Source organism: Choloepus didactylus, chromosome 21 (assembly GCF_015220235.1).
Source record: "Choloepus didactylus isolate mChoDid1 chromosome 21, mChoDid1.pri, whole genome shotgun sequence".
NCBI classification, from domain to species: Eukaryota; Metazoa; Chordata; class Mammalia; order Pilosa; family Megalonychidae; genus Choloepus; species Choloepus didactylus.
Genome location: NC_051327.1, coordinates 36,938,629 through 36,953,413, shown reverse-complemented (window position 1 = coordinate 36,953,413; position 14,785 = coordinate 36,938,629). Strand labels below are relative to the sequence as shown.

General features: G+C 40.9%; 1 protein-coding gene across 7 annotated transcripts in view; it reads right to left on the bottom strand.

Moving 5' to 3' along the window:
- CLEC16A (C-type lectin domain containing 16A) overlaps positions 1–14,785 on the bottom strand; it is a 228,115-nt gene that overhangs the window by 139,264 nt on the left and 74,066 nt on the right. For all 7 annotated transcript variants that reach the window (XM_037815367.1, XM_037815369.1, XM_037815363.1 and 4 more), the window contains 2 exons: positions 14,209–14,338; positions 10,138–10,238 (listed from right to left, as the gene is read on the bottom strand). In XM_037815367.1, the coding sequence (XP_037671295.1) occupies positions 10,138–10,238; positions 14,209–14,338 (231 nt within the window). The remainder of the gene's footprint in view (positions 1–10,137; positions 10,239–14,208; positions 14,339–14,785) is intronic.

Below are 14,785 nucleotides of genomic sequence, written 5' to 3'. Positions count from 1 at the left end.
CGTACTACAAAACAACAGTGGGTACTGGCATAGGGATAGTTGTATCAACTGAATAGAATTAAGACTAGAAATAAACACAAACACCTATGGTCGAATTATTTTCAACAAGAATGTCAAGGCCATTCAGTGGGGAAGGAACAGAACAGTCTCTTCAAAAATGGTGCTGAGACAGTTGGATATTCACAAGTTAAAACAATGAAGTTGGATTGACTAGGTGATAAATGCACAAACTATGTGATGACACTATGAGCCACTGATTGTACACGTTCAATGGACTGTACGGTGCGTGTATACACCTCAATAAAACTGCATTAAAAACAACAAAGAATGAAGTTGGGATAATACCTCACACCATATATAAAAATTAACTCAACATGAATCAAAGACCTAAATTTAAATTTAGGAGTTAAAATTATAAAACTCTTAGGAAAAAAAACATGGGGCAAATCACACTTTGGATTTGGCAATGGTTACTTAAATATTATGCCAAAAGCACAAACAAACAAAGGAAAACTAAATAAACTGGATTTTATCAAAATGAAAAACTTTTGTGTAACGAAGGACACTATCAAGTTAGTGAAAAGATAACTGAGAGAATGGATAGATCTGGATAACGGTCTAGTATCCAGAACATATAAAGGAGTCTTAAAACTCAATAGCAAAAAGACAAGCAACCCATTTTAAAAATGGGGAAGAACTTGAATAGACATTTCTCCAAAGAAGATACACAAATGGCCAATAAGCACATGAAAAGAAGTTGAGCATCATTAGAGAAATGCAAAATGTAAATCAAAACCACAATGACAGCTTCACCCCTACCAGCATGGCCAAAATATAAAAACAAAATAAAAAAGGAAATTAAGTGTTGGGAAGGATGTAGAGAAGTTGGAAACATCATATGTTGCAGGTGGAAAAGTAAAGTGGTATACCAGCTGTAGAAAACAGTTTGGCAGATCTTAAATAAGTTAAGCATAGAATTACCATATGACCCAGTAATTTCATTCCCAGGTATGGACTCAAACTAACTGAAAATAGGTATTCAAACAAAAACTAGTACACAAATGTTCACAGTAGTTCTATTCACAATAGCTCAAAGGTAGAAACAACCCGCATGCCCATCAATGGATGAATGGGTGAACAAAGTGTGGTCTATCCATTCACTGGAATATTATTCAGCTATAAAAAGAATGACGTTCTGATACATGCTACAGCATGAACGAACCTTGAAAACATCACTAAGTTACAGAAGCCAAACACATATTGTATGATTCAATTTATATGAAATATCCAGAGTAGACAAATCCATTAGAGACAGAAAGCAGATTAGTGGTTTCCAGGGGCTAGAGGAAGGAGAGTATGGTGAGTGACTGCTCAATGGGTACAGGGTTCCTGTTTGGGGTGATGAAAAAGTTCTGGAACTACACAGTGGTGACAAATGCAAGCATTGTTAATGAACTTAATACTACTGAACTGAACACTTTAAAATGGTTACAGTGGGAGGCAGGGCAAGATGGTGGCATAGAGAGGTGTGCAATTCAGTTAGTCCCCTGGAGTAAGTAATAAACAACCAGGAACAACTAGTAAACAATCTGGAACAACTGCTGGGAGACAACCATGACTGTCCACACATTGTGCACCAACCTGGATTGGGTGGAATGACTGAGATCACAGCATAAAATCTGTAAGTAAAATCTGTGGAACCGTGCTGGGAGGCCCCTCCCTCACATGGCAGGCTGAGCTGCAAAACTCGCTGTAGGAGAAAGCAGGAGTCCCGGAGCAAGTGAATATAGCTCAGCCCAGCTCTAACTGAGGTTGTAATTAACAAATGTGGACTGCTGAATACAAGCTACAAACATAGACAAACCCCTAACAAGCAGCAAAGTACCCTGAGGTTGCTCCCAGTGGAGAGGAGATGGGGCTGACAGAAAAAAAAAAAAATTAATTAAAACAAGAGAAGGAAAAATACAGAGGCTTTTAGAGACAACCTTAAAGAGCCTGAAAACGCCTGTATCCCAGGAAAGGGAGACCAGAAGACCAGGTGCTCTCTGTGAACCACAGGTGAAACTGGGGGGATGTGGACTGGCCCTGAAAAGGGGCTTTCTTTCCCTTTTTCTCTCTCAACCTGAGTGGCTCAGTGGAGAAAGCCTCAGCCATTTTCAGTTTGCATTGCTCTGACCCAGATGGAGGAGTGGTAGGGGTGGTGGGGGTGATGGTGGTGGGGGTTAACACAGTCAGAGAGACAAAGGAGCTATTCAAATGCAGAAGATAACTCCCTAGGGGGTGTATCTTCCCTAAGAAGAAGGAGGTGGGGCATAGATCTTTCACCCACCTTCTCTTCAGAACTCAGTCCCCAGGACCTGGGGGGAAAACAGTCAAAACAGAAACAACTTAAACTGAGAAGTAAAGGGGCCACACCTCTTTAAACCGTGGGGGGGGGGGGGGCAACAGGCTGACAGGCGCCACTTGCTGGGCAGGTTAGGAAAAGCACAGCAGCTAGAGGCCTCACAGAAAAGTCTGTCAATCTTCTAAGATACACCCTCTGGGAAACTTGAAACTGAATATAACCACATTCTGAGGCCTGAACCTGTTCTGGTCTGGGAAAATCTAATGAGTAACCAAGGAAATCAGAAGCCTAGACAACAGAAAACTACAAAATACACTAGGAAAAACAAAGATACCGCCCAAAGGAACAAACTTACATCAAATACAATACAGATGAGATACTGTTTCACTTTAATGAAACAATCAAATATTTTCAAATAAATATGCTAAATCAATTAAAAAACCAAATCAATGAGTTCAGGGAAGATATGGTAAAAGAGATGAAGGATATAAAGAAAACACTGGGCAAACATAAGGTAGAAATCGAAAGTTTGAAAAAACAACTGGCAGAGTTTATGGAAATGAAAGGCACAACCCAAGAGATGAAAAACACAATGAAGACATACAACAGAGTGCCTCTGTTGCTCAGATGTGGCCCTCTCTCTCTAACTAAGCCACCTTGGCAGGTGATCTCAGTGCCCTCCCCCCTACGTGGGACCTGACTCCCAGGGGTGTGAATCTCCCTGGCAACACAGGATATGACTCCTGGGGATGAATCTGGACCCTGCATCATGGGATTGAGAACATCTTCGTGACCAAAAGGGGGGTGCAAAATGAAACGAAATAAAGCTTCAGTGGCTGAGAGATTTCAAATGGAGTTGAGATGTCACTCTGGTGGACATTCTTATGTACTATATAGATAACACTTTTTAGGTTTTAATGTCTTAGAATAGCTAGAATAAATACCTGAAACTATCAAACTCCAACCCAGTAGCCTTGACTCTTGAAGACAATGGTATAACAATGCAGATTACAAAGGGTGACAGTGTGATTGTGAAAGCCCTGTGGATCACACTCCCTTTATCCAGTGTATGGATGGATGAGTGGAAAAATGGGGACAAAACCTAAATGAAAAATAGGGTGGGATGGGGGGGATGATTTGGGTGTTCTTTCTTACTTTTATTTTTTATTCTGATTCTGATTCTTTATGGTATAAGGAAAATGTTCAAAAATAGATTGAGGTGATAAATGCACAACTATATGACAGTACTGTGAACAGTTGACTGTACACCATGGATGACTGTATAATATATGAATATATCTCAATAAAACTGAATTTAAAAAAGTTATACATCTATTTTATATAAGATTAAAATATAACATTAAAATGCATATAAATGTTTTAGAGTTTTAACACTGTATAATATAAAATACGTTTTCTATTTAAATATAAAGTAAGTGTAAATTTATAATATAGTAAATATATATAAAATTTTGTGTATGTAAATGTATACATGTGTGTGCGTGTGGTTCTGTTTCACTGGAAAGCCCTGAAAAAAGCTGAAGGAATTCATCAGCAGCAGAACTTGACTATAAGAAATGTTAAAGGAAGTAGTTCAGGCAGAGCAAAAATGATACTAAGAATCTGAATCTACAAAAATGAATGAACATTTTTCTGGTCTGGCAAATATGTGGATAAATATAAAAGACTTTTCTTAATATTTAAAAATAACTTTAAAAGATAAATGCTTAAAGCAAAAACACTACAATTGTATTCTAGAGTTATAGCAAATGTAGAATAAAATGAATGACACCAATAGCATAAAAGCTTCTTATACCATACATGAAGTGTTATAATAGATTGTGATACATTAAAGATGTATATACATATATGTACAAATACATAAATATGTATACATTATAAATCCCAAAACAGCCACTTAAAAAAGAAAACAAAAATGTATGGCTAAGATGTCAATAAAGGAGGCTAAACAGAATCACTTAAAAAATTCAATTAATAAAAATAAAGTGCAGGAAACAAGGAAAAGGGGAACAAAGAACAAACGGGACAAACAGAAAACCAATAGAAAGATGGCAGATTTTAACCCAACCAGACTGACAACCACATTAAATGTAAATGATCGAAAAACTTTAATTAAAAGGCAGAAATTGTTGTATTGAATTAAAAAAAAAAAGCAAGACAACTATATGTGTGGTGTACAAGAAGCCTACTTTAAATATAGACACATAAGTTAAAGTATGGAAAAATATATACCATGATAACACTCATAAAATGACAGATGGAATGGCTTCATTAATATCAGACAAAGTAATTTCAGAATAAGGAATAATACCAGGGAAGGAGGCTCATTTCATAATGATAATTCCAAGAACACATAACAATCCTAAATGTGTATACTCCCAATAATAGTGCTTTAAAGTAAATGAAGGAAAATCTGAAAGAACTTAAAAAAAAAGAAAGAGGCAACAGAGTTGGTGATTTCAATACCCCTCTTCCAATAATTGACAGAACATGTTGACAAAAAAAGAAAATCAATAAGGATACAGAAAATTTGAACAACACTCTCAACCAACCTGACCTAATTGTCATTTTTTTTTATTAAATTCAGTTTTATTGAAATACATTCACACACCATACAATCATCCATGGTATACAATCCACTGTCCACAGTATGATAACATAGTTATGCGTTCATCACCACAATCTATCTCTGAACATTTTCCTTACATCAGAAAGAACCAGAACAAGAATAAAAAATAAAAGTGAAAAAAGAACACCCAAATCATCCCCCCATCCCACCCCATTTGTCCTTTAGTTTTTATCCTCATTTTTCTACTCATCCATACCCTAATTGTCATTTATAGAACATTCCACCCCAAAACAGACTGTACATTCTTTTCAAGTGCACATGAAACATTCACTAAGAAAGACCATGGTCTGGCCTGTAAAAGAAGCCTTAACAAATTCAAAAGAATTAAATCAAACAAAGTAAATGGCTATCTGGCCATAACAAAATTAAATTATAAATCAATAAGAGAAAGATATCTGGAAAATTCCCACATGTTTAGAAGTCAACATACTCCGAAATAATCCATGGGAAAGAGAAGAAATCACAAGGGAAATGATCAAATATTTTAAACTGAATGTAAATAAAACCACACATAACAAAATTTATTCGATGCAGCTGAAGTAGTATTTACAGGGAAATTTACAGCATTAAACTCTCATATTATAAAAGAAGAAAAGTTTAAAGATCAATGACTGGTAGAGGTTGTGAGTGTAAAGGAATAGCACAAGGGAGTTTTTTTGATGACAGAAAACTGTAATGTATCCTGGTTATGACAGTGTTTACACAAGTCCATACATGCATTAAAATTCATAGAATTGTACAGAGAAAAAAGTTATTTTTACTGTACATTAATAAAAATAATATGAATGATCTATGGAATATTATTCAGCCATAAAAAGGAATAAAGTTTTGATACATACTACAACATGGATGAACCTTGAAGACATCATGTTGAGTGAAATAAGCCAGACACAAAAGGACAAATATTGTATGATTTGTCTTATATATATATGAAATATCTAGAATAAGCAAATACATAGAGACAGGGAGTGGATTACAAGTTACCAAGGGCTGGGTGGTGTGGGAATGGGGAGTTATTGCTTGATGGGTAGAGAGTTTCGGGTTGGGGTGATGAAACAGTTTTGGTAATGAATGGTGGTGAAGGTAGCACAACATTGTGAATGTAATTAATATCACCCAACTGTGCACACGGTAATGGTTAAAGTGGGAACTTTCGTGTTGTGTATATCTTACCGCAATAAAAGTTTTAAAAAGAAAAAAAAAACAAAAACAAAACACAATCTAAGCATCCACCTTAAGAAACTATCCCCAAAAAAGCAAATTAAATCCAAAGCAGAAGGAAAGAAATAAAAGAATAGAAATCAATGAAATTGAAAACAGAAAAGCAAGAGACAAAATCAAAATCAAAAGCAGTTTCATAGAAAATGTCAATAAAATTGTTAATCTTCTAGTCAGAATGATTATGAAGAAAAAAATGAAGACTCAAATTACCAAAACCAGGAATTAGAGGAGACATCACTACAGATTCTACAGACATTAAAAAGGTACATGAACATGTTTATGCTAATACATACAACAATTCAGATGAACCGACAAATTCCTTGAAAGATGCCAACCACCAAAGCTCACTCAAGAATAAATAGATAACTTGAATAACCCTATATCTACTAAAGAAATTGAGTAGTTAAAATCTTCCCCCAAAGAAAACTCCAGGTCTACATGACTTCACTGGTAAATTCTACCAAACGTTTAAGGCAGAAGTAACACCAGTTCTACAAAAACTCTCCCAGAAAATGGAAGGGGAGGGAATACTTCCCAATTCATCCAATAAGGTAAGCCTTAACTTATAGCAAACTCAGACAAGGAATTATAAGACTACTGACCAACAGCATTCATGACATAGACATAAAAATCCTTAACAAAATTTTAGCAGATGGAATTCAACAATATATAAATAGTGCCACATCAGGTGGTACGAACTCAGGGTAAATATCGCCTAAAGGAATCAGAAAGAGCTTCCTGGAGAAGGTGACTTCTGAATGGAACCTCGACAGACAAGCAGAATGTCAATAAGTGGCAATGCTGGAGAAGTGAAAATGGCAGGAATAAAACAAATGAATACAAGAAGATGGCAGACCTATTCAGGAACAAGTAGGTGTGCTTGGCACCTACTGGGGTGAATACAAGGCTTCCAAAGAAGCACCTTTCTCTGAGAACAGTGGCAGACACAGGGCTGAGCCCCCTGGGGCCAAGTCTATGCCATGTGACCCTGTCCCCAGGCATGACTGATTGTTCCAGAGTTAGACAGATCACCAAGCTGGATCAATCAGATTGCCTCCCTAAGAATCTAAAATATGAATAAGAGGGGTTTGCTAGAGCCAAAACAGAACCCTTGAGGGAAGGCCCATGAACCCTTGCTGCTGAAGTCCCAAAATTGGTCAGTTCCTGCTCTTCCCTAGGATTTTCAGCAACTTTTGGATCCTGAGAGCTGTCCCAGGGGCTTCCTACAGACTTTCCCTTTTAGCTTAAGTTAACAAGAGCAGTTTCTGTTGCTTGCAACCTAGAGAACTTTAATAAGATCAGTGAGTACCATGACAGCAGCCAGAAGTTTACCTCCATGAGAGAATTCTGTCACTACAAGAAAATATGAAAATCCTTGGGCCAGAACCAAGAGTCTGTGAAGGGCAGTCCAGGAATCAGATCAAGTTGGAAAGGAACCTGGATACCCCAAATGGTAGGTTTGGGAGGTAGAGTTTAAGGGACAGGGTAAGACACCAAAGGTTTCTGAACAGGAGAGGAACATGGTCAAAACAGTCTTATTATAGGATTATCTGGCAGTGCTATGGATGATGGATTATAAAATGGCAATATATTTGACCCTTTAGGGAGGCTGTTAATTAGTCCAGGCATGAGATAGTGGCAGCTGGAAGGCACTCCCAGACCTGTCTTGTTCCCATGCCTTTGGTTCTCACCCTCAGCACCTAGCTTGGAGCCAGTGCAGCACTGAACAGGCACTCAGTCAAAGTCTGCTGCTCAGATGGGCCAAAAAGGAAGAACTGACAAAACTTGATGACTAAACGCTGGGATCAAAGGAGGGAAAGCAGTAAAGGTCATGGCAGTTTCAGCTTAACTGGCAATTTCAACAGAAGTGCCAGGAAGTGTGACGGGGCTGGGGGATATTTATGGGGGTATGAGCATAATGTTAGACGAGCTGTTTTGAGGTGTTGCTGAAGCATCTAGGTAGGAGCCTCCAACATAAAATTAGCATGAGTTAAGGAGAGGGAGTTGGTTTATGTCTCATGGGTTTGGTTTCCTCCCCAATAAGTGAGGGCCCCATGCGTCAGGTACTAAGCCAGGAACTGGAGGTGATGGCAGAAGCCACAGAAGCAAAGGAGATTGTGGAGGAAAACATCAGCAGAATTTGGAGTCTGCCATGCTTCTTTTAAAGGTTTCAGGCTGGATTTACAGACTGGCATGTGATCATAATGGCCTACACAAGAGAAGCATCTTTGTGGCACCATCTATAATAGGAAAAGCCTGTAAACCATTTAAGTGTCATTCAAAAGGGGATGGCAGAGTAAGTGATGGCACAGATATATGATTAAAAAGAACAAGGCAGGTCTATATAATGTCTAAGGAGGTGAAACGATCTGCTGGTAAATGATGTGTGAGAAAAGCAAGGTTTAGAACAGACAATAAAGAATGCCTCCGTTTCTGTTTAAGGGGGCAGCAGTAGAAATAAAAGCATACGGATCTGTACTTGGGTTTATACTGGCATCTTTAAAAAGACACAAGAAACCAGTAACAAAGACTGCCTTTGACAAGGAGACCTGGGGGACAAAGGTGGGAGGCAGACGTTCTAGACTATATTCTTATCATTAATTGACGTTAATCATGAGCATGTATTCATAATTTAAGAATATGCAAACGAGTAGTTATTAGTTTCCTATGGTTGCTATAACAAAATTACCTCAAATTTGGTGGCTTAAAATAATATAAATTTATTGTTTCACAGTTCTGGAGGCAGAAATCTGAAATCAGCATCCCTGGGTGAAAATCGAGGTGGCAGCAGAGCTGTGCTCCCATGGGAGGCTCTGGTGGAGATGCCTTGCCTTGCCTCTTGCAGCTACTGCTGGCTGCTGACATTGCTTTGCTTATGACCATATCACTCCAATCTTCAAGGCCGGTACCTTCAAATCTCTCTCTCTGCCCCCACGGCCACATGGCCTGTGTCAAATCTCCCTCTGCCTCCTTCTCATAAGGACACTTGTGGTGGCATTTAGGGCCTACCTGGATAATCCAGAATCATCAGCCCATACTGAGATGCTTAATTTAATCACATCTGCAAAGACCCTTTTTCCAAATCAAGTCACATTTGCAGACTGCAGAGACCTGGTATTTTGGGGGATGTTATTAGCCTACTACAGTTATGTTGAGTGGTTTCTGAATGTCTCTAGCCATAGGCTGCCATAGTAAAAACAGCTCCACCAACTCTCCAATAAGCTTATCAGAAACCTACTAAAACATCACTTGATGCAATGTCCCGTCTAGGCCCAGCCCAGTTCTTGGCAGGGGCCAGAAGGAATATTCTTGATTTCTTCTTGTAGGAGATTCTGATGTGGGGATTCAGAACCTGCCCATGTCAAGCCAGGTAGGGCAAACACCAGTGACTGTTCCCAGCAGTGAGCAGGAAGAGAATGAAGGAGCCCTAATCAAACACGTCCGCCCCGCATGAGTTGGAGCCTGACCTCACACCTTAACAGGGGAAACCAGAGAACCACGCCTCTCCTCAGAAAGGAAACCTGTGTGTCCACACAACCCACCCAGGGCCTATTTTAGCTCTGAAACAAGAGCAAAAACATCTACTATTATAAATAGCAAAACCAAGATTACAATTCGACTGACTTGGGTTCTGATGTTAGGAAAGAGGTTGGACGCTACGTCGGTTGTAAAGCAAGGGGTCAGAAGAAAACCACAGTGTGAATACAGTCAACATTTTAACCTTTTTTGCCCCCATACTGCCTGAGTAACCAATTCCTATAGCTTCACCCTTGTAGAAAGTCTGACGAGGTTGAACAGAAGTTTGAGGGAGTCCACTGGCACCAGGAAGGGAATTCCTCAATAGAAGCCACTTTCCTTTTCCTTCCATAATGCCGAGTGTGCAAGGCACAGCCAGGAAAGCAACAATGGTGAGCAGCCTTACCTTTATTCTGAGACATGGCATAGAGGAGGCAGAGCACGAAGAGGGCATGGTAATCGTTGTCTGGGCTGTCCAGGGCGTGGTACACCATATCCAGGAAGGGTCTGGAAAAGAATGGGGCCGGGGTGAGCTCCCAGTGCACCTGGGTGAACATCCAGCCTCTCCCACCTGTACCGGGGGCGCTGGCTGCTCTTGCCTCTTGGGGCTGAAACCACCATGTGTACTGAGCCCACTGAATGCCTGGCTGAGCAGCAGGTACTGAGGATCAAAGACAAATCGGGGATCGCCTCTGCCCGTGGGCAGCTGCAGTCCACATGGGGAAGCCGACAGACCAGGGAACAGACCACTTAGTCATTCAACAGTTGCTCACCGACCAAGGAACAGACTACCTAGTTGCTCAACAATCGCTCAACAGGAGCCCCAACGCTGGGGATAAATGATACGAGGTGCCAGCTCTTGTGGGGCTCAAGCATCAGTGAGCAGAGAGAATAAACAGATGTACATTGTTTCAAAGAGTGACAAGAGAATGAAGAAAACAGACCAACGTGATAGTCTAAAAGTATGAGACATAAGACACAAAGGACAAATCCAAATAATTTCAAGAATGTGGGCCCTGGAGCCAGACTGCCTGGGTTCAAATTCTCATTCTGCCACTTCCGGGAGCTGCGCACCCTCGGGCAAGATACTCACAACCAGGTGGGGAAATGGAGATGGAACCTTAAGGACTATTGTGAAGAGTCAGTGAGATGACTGAAGGGCATTCAACACAGGGCCTGGCACAGACTGGAAAGAGCTCAATTCCTGGGAGCTGCTATTTGATGCCTAATTTTAACATTCCAATGGCACTTCTTGATCTCATCCTGGCAGGGTCCTGGCCCTGCCATTTCTTGGACCAACTCTCCGTGACTGGCAAGAATTGGTAGTGAGGGCTCTGCCTCAGATGCTTTTGTGGACAAAATCTATCGAGCAGCTGCAAATAACAGGAACTGCACATCCCAAATGCTGCATGCGGGTGAAGGGCCTGGCCTGGAAAGACTCTACAACATGATAGCAATAGAACGCGCACAGACCTGACCCGTGGGCAGGAGGCTCTGATTCTGCAACCATCGCTGGCTGTCCCCTCTGGCTGACAGGCTGAGGCCAAGAGAGCAGAGCACCAAGGGCTCATTTAACCCCTGCGCAAGCCACTATCACATGGGTTGCCCTAGGGAGTGAAACTAGGTGGGGTGCAGGAACAGGGAGGCTTCTCACTTCCTTACTTTTTATACTTTTTGAATTTTGAACCTCATAAATGTAGCACCGATAGAAAATATTAAATTGAAAAATGAAATGCAAAAGAGAAAATAGTATAATTATATACATCATAACATTTCAAATAAATACGTGAAACACAAAACTTAGAAGAAAAACCTTAAAGGGGACAGTTACGTTCAGCGCCCACCTCTCCTGAGCCTCACACCCGCCTCGCCCCAGCTCAAGCATCACTTTCCAGATGTGTTGATGGTTTTGCCACATGTCAATTTTGGTTTTTCTAAGCCACCAACGATAACACTTCCAAAGTAAACAGCAGGATAAGGTATAAAACATTTTCTCGTAAATCAGCTCTTGGAATTTGGACTTATTTTCATTTGAAGATGATACTGAAAAACCAAATGCCCAACAGTGGGGTGAGGGTTGAGTGGATGTACCATCTTTTATATAATCAATAATTATTTAGCCATTAAGCATTTTGTTTACTAAGTATACAACAAAATGAAAAAGATGCTTGGGATTTGCTATTAGATTTTAAGAATGAAGACTAAAAACTGACAAATGTGGTCTGGATCAAGCAGTGGGGAGAAAGGGGTGAATTCCCAAAAAGAAGGCAATGAAAAAAGACTTGTAGGAAATAACCAAACTGTTAATAACAGTTGCCTTTGAATGCTGGGATCATGGACACTTTTTTTTTTTTTTTGTCCTTTATACTTTTCAAGGTTTTTCACATCTTCTGAATGTAGATTACTTTCATATTTTTTTTTTTTTGATTTTTTTAAAGAAAAGAAATAACGTTTTGAATGGTTTTCAGTTTCTTAGGTCTATATTAAACCCCCATGCGCTATCACCCATAAAGTAGGAGGAATATAAGAATAGTTCTTCCTTCTACCATGCTGTGTCTTTGGGTAAATGGAACGAGGCCGAGATCATGCCACAGAGAACAAATTTCCACTCTCCCTCATCCCAGCACCCTCCCTGCCTCAGTGTTGGGAACTGGGGTGACAGATGGCAGTGGCAATGTTTCTGATCACCAACAAACTTGAAACTTTTGCAAAGTAGAAAGCAACGCTCCACCTTGGCCAGTCTATTCTGTGCCCTTCAGTTTCAGTGGAGGGCAGAGATCTGGCCCAAAGGTTCCTGGCTTGCACTTTGACAAGCCCGTGGGCAGCCCAACTCATGGCACCTGAATCAGTTTCCATTATAAGTTACAAGGTAGAAGAAGCCAGTTAAAGTTGCCCAAAGTTACAAAACAATCTCCATCAACTCTAAGAAAACCCCTCTCTTCACTGGGACTCAGAAAAAAAGACACATCAACTCAACATTTAAGGATAATATTTTGGTCCATTTTTTTCCTTTTTTTTTTTTTGGCAATACACAGGTGGTTTTCTTCCTTTAGCAAAGCTATAGCATTACTACACTATGCAAATTACGTGCCCTGTTTCCACTTACTAGCTCCTAAGAAATTGAACACATCATGACAAATGTTCATTTAAAAGCAGTGGTTAATATTCTATTAAGCAGATATTCCTTAATTTGCATAAGCATCCCCAATGCCAGTCATTTGCGGTTTTTCCAATTACTCCTATTCTAAAAATGCTGTGCTGAGCATCTAAGATTTCTGGCTTCCTTCCCTTTCTGTGTTTGAAATGATTTCCTTAATTTTCAGATTTATGAGTTACTTTTTTTTCTGCCAAGCAAAATCAGAAAGGCCTTTATAAGTTACAATAATTGATAGTCCATACCAATGTTGCAATGTTTTTTATTTAACAAAACAAAAAATGGCTCCCTTGTGCGTCTGCTTAAAATTAATTCCTTCTGTTGGATAATTGAAACACATGCCAAATAAAGAGATAAACAAGATGTGGAGGGAAAAAATTAGTGTGCTTCAACCCTTCACTTAAGTTTGACTAATCAATAGGATGGTGTGTGCGTGTGCGTGTGTGCGTGCATGTGCATACATACTTGTGCCACCCCATTTGAGGGTTCAGGAAATGAATGACTTGCAGTCTGACAGATATCGCAGGGCTTGCTGGGTATTTATTAACACCACGGTAGGGTCGGGTGTCATCATGTGGGTCTGGGCACTGGCACCCCTCTATAAGGGAACAACCCTGAAATGAAGAAGCCCTCCTAACAATTCACTGCAACCTTCCACCCAATCCCATTCTCTTGGGGGTGATGCAACAGCAAGATTCCGGGAAACATGGCCTTGTGAAGATTCGAGAGGATTTAGGTTCAGCAGGCTATCACTGAAATGAGCAATCAGGCAAAAAGTCAAAGGTAAACAGCAGCATTCCCTCATGCTGGCTGTCATCTGAGTCATGAGGGCCCGCTCTGGGGACGGTGGTGTGTGTGGCAGTGAATGAATGGGAACAAGACATCGGGAATCCTTCTTTGGGCCTGGAGAGCACTGCCAGGAGCAACCGGAGTCAGGTTGTGCCCACACCACCCAGCAGGGCCAGCCCCCCAGTGCTCCAGGGGGTGGCGGCACTGTAACCCGGTCATTCTCTTTCTAAGCGCTGAGGAGCACTGCAGTGTCGAGCTGCGGCCCTGTCCCCATAGCCCCTGGAGAGGAATTGTGCCTCTGGTGGCCAGAGGCTGGAGGGGGAGCAGGGAAAGGAAGGACAGCCTGACTGAGAGACAGAGGGGGCCATTCAGGATGGCAGGAAGAGGCCTTGCGTTATTCTTAGGGATCATGCTGGGCTGGGCAATGCTGGCCAAGGCACCTGGGGCCTCCTGCTCATCCCCATCTTCTCCCCGAGACTGAGAAGCAACCCCATCCTGACGGCAGGTGGGGAGACCGGCCCTCCAGGCAGCTACCTGCTCCACTGCACACTCTCGCAGCCCGTGGCAGCAGCGCTCTTCTCCTCATCCGTAGTGTTCTGCTCCCGCACGGAGGCGCTGGCAGCCAACTCTGAGAGCTTGCGCTCCATGATCACCATCTCTATCTCTGGAAACAAACAGAAATGGGGATGAGGCCGGACAGCTTTGCAGGCCTGCATTTATACACATACTCATGTTTGAGAATAAGTTGCATAAACTGCGCCTAACATGTCTGGCATGTTACACATTTGGCAAATGTTCAAAAGTGGTGACATCAACCCCAGCCACACACTGGGGGAAAATAAAGATGGAGGTCAGAATCCTTCTTTCCATTCATCTCAGCAACGCCAAAAAACGCGTTTTTGACTGATTTTAACAAGAATATGAATTGCCGTAATTTATTTCAGGATCAAAAAAGGGTTTTTATTTTACTTTACTGATATCACACTAACTTCCCAAAGGATTTGACGCAACTTAGAAGAAATACGTGGTTAACAAAACATAACCAAATTCACTGAAAATATTCTAAAGCTGCTTACATTTGAGGAAAGGCCCTGACATGACCGTGAAGCCT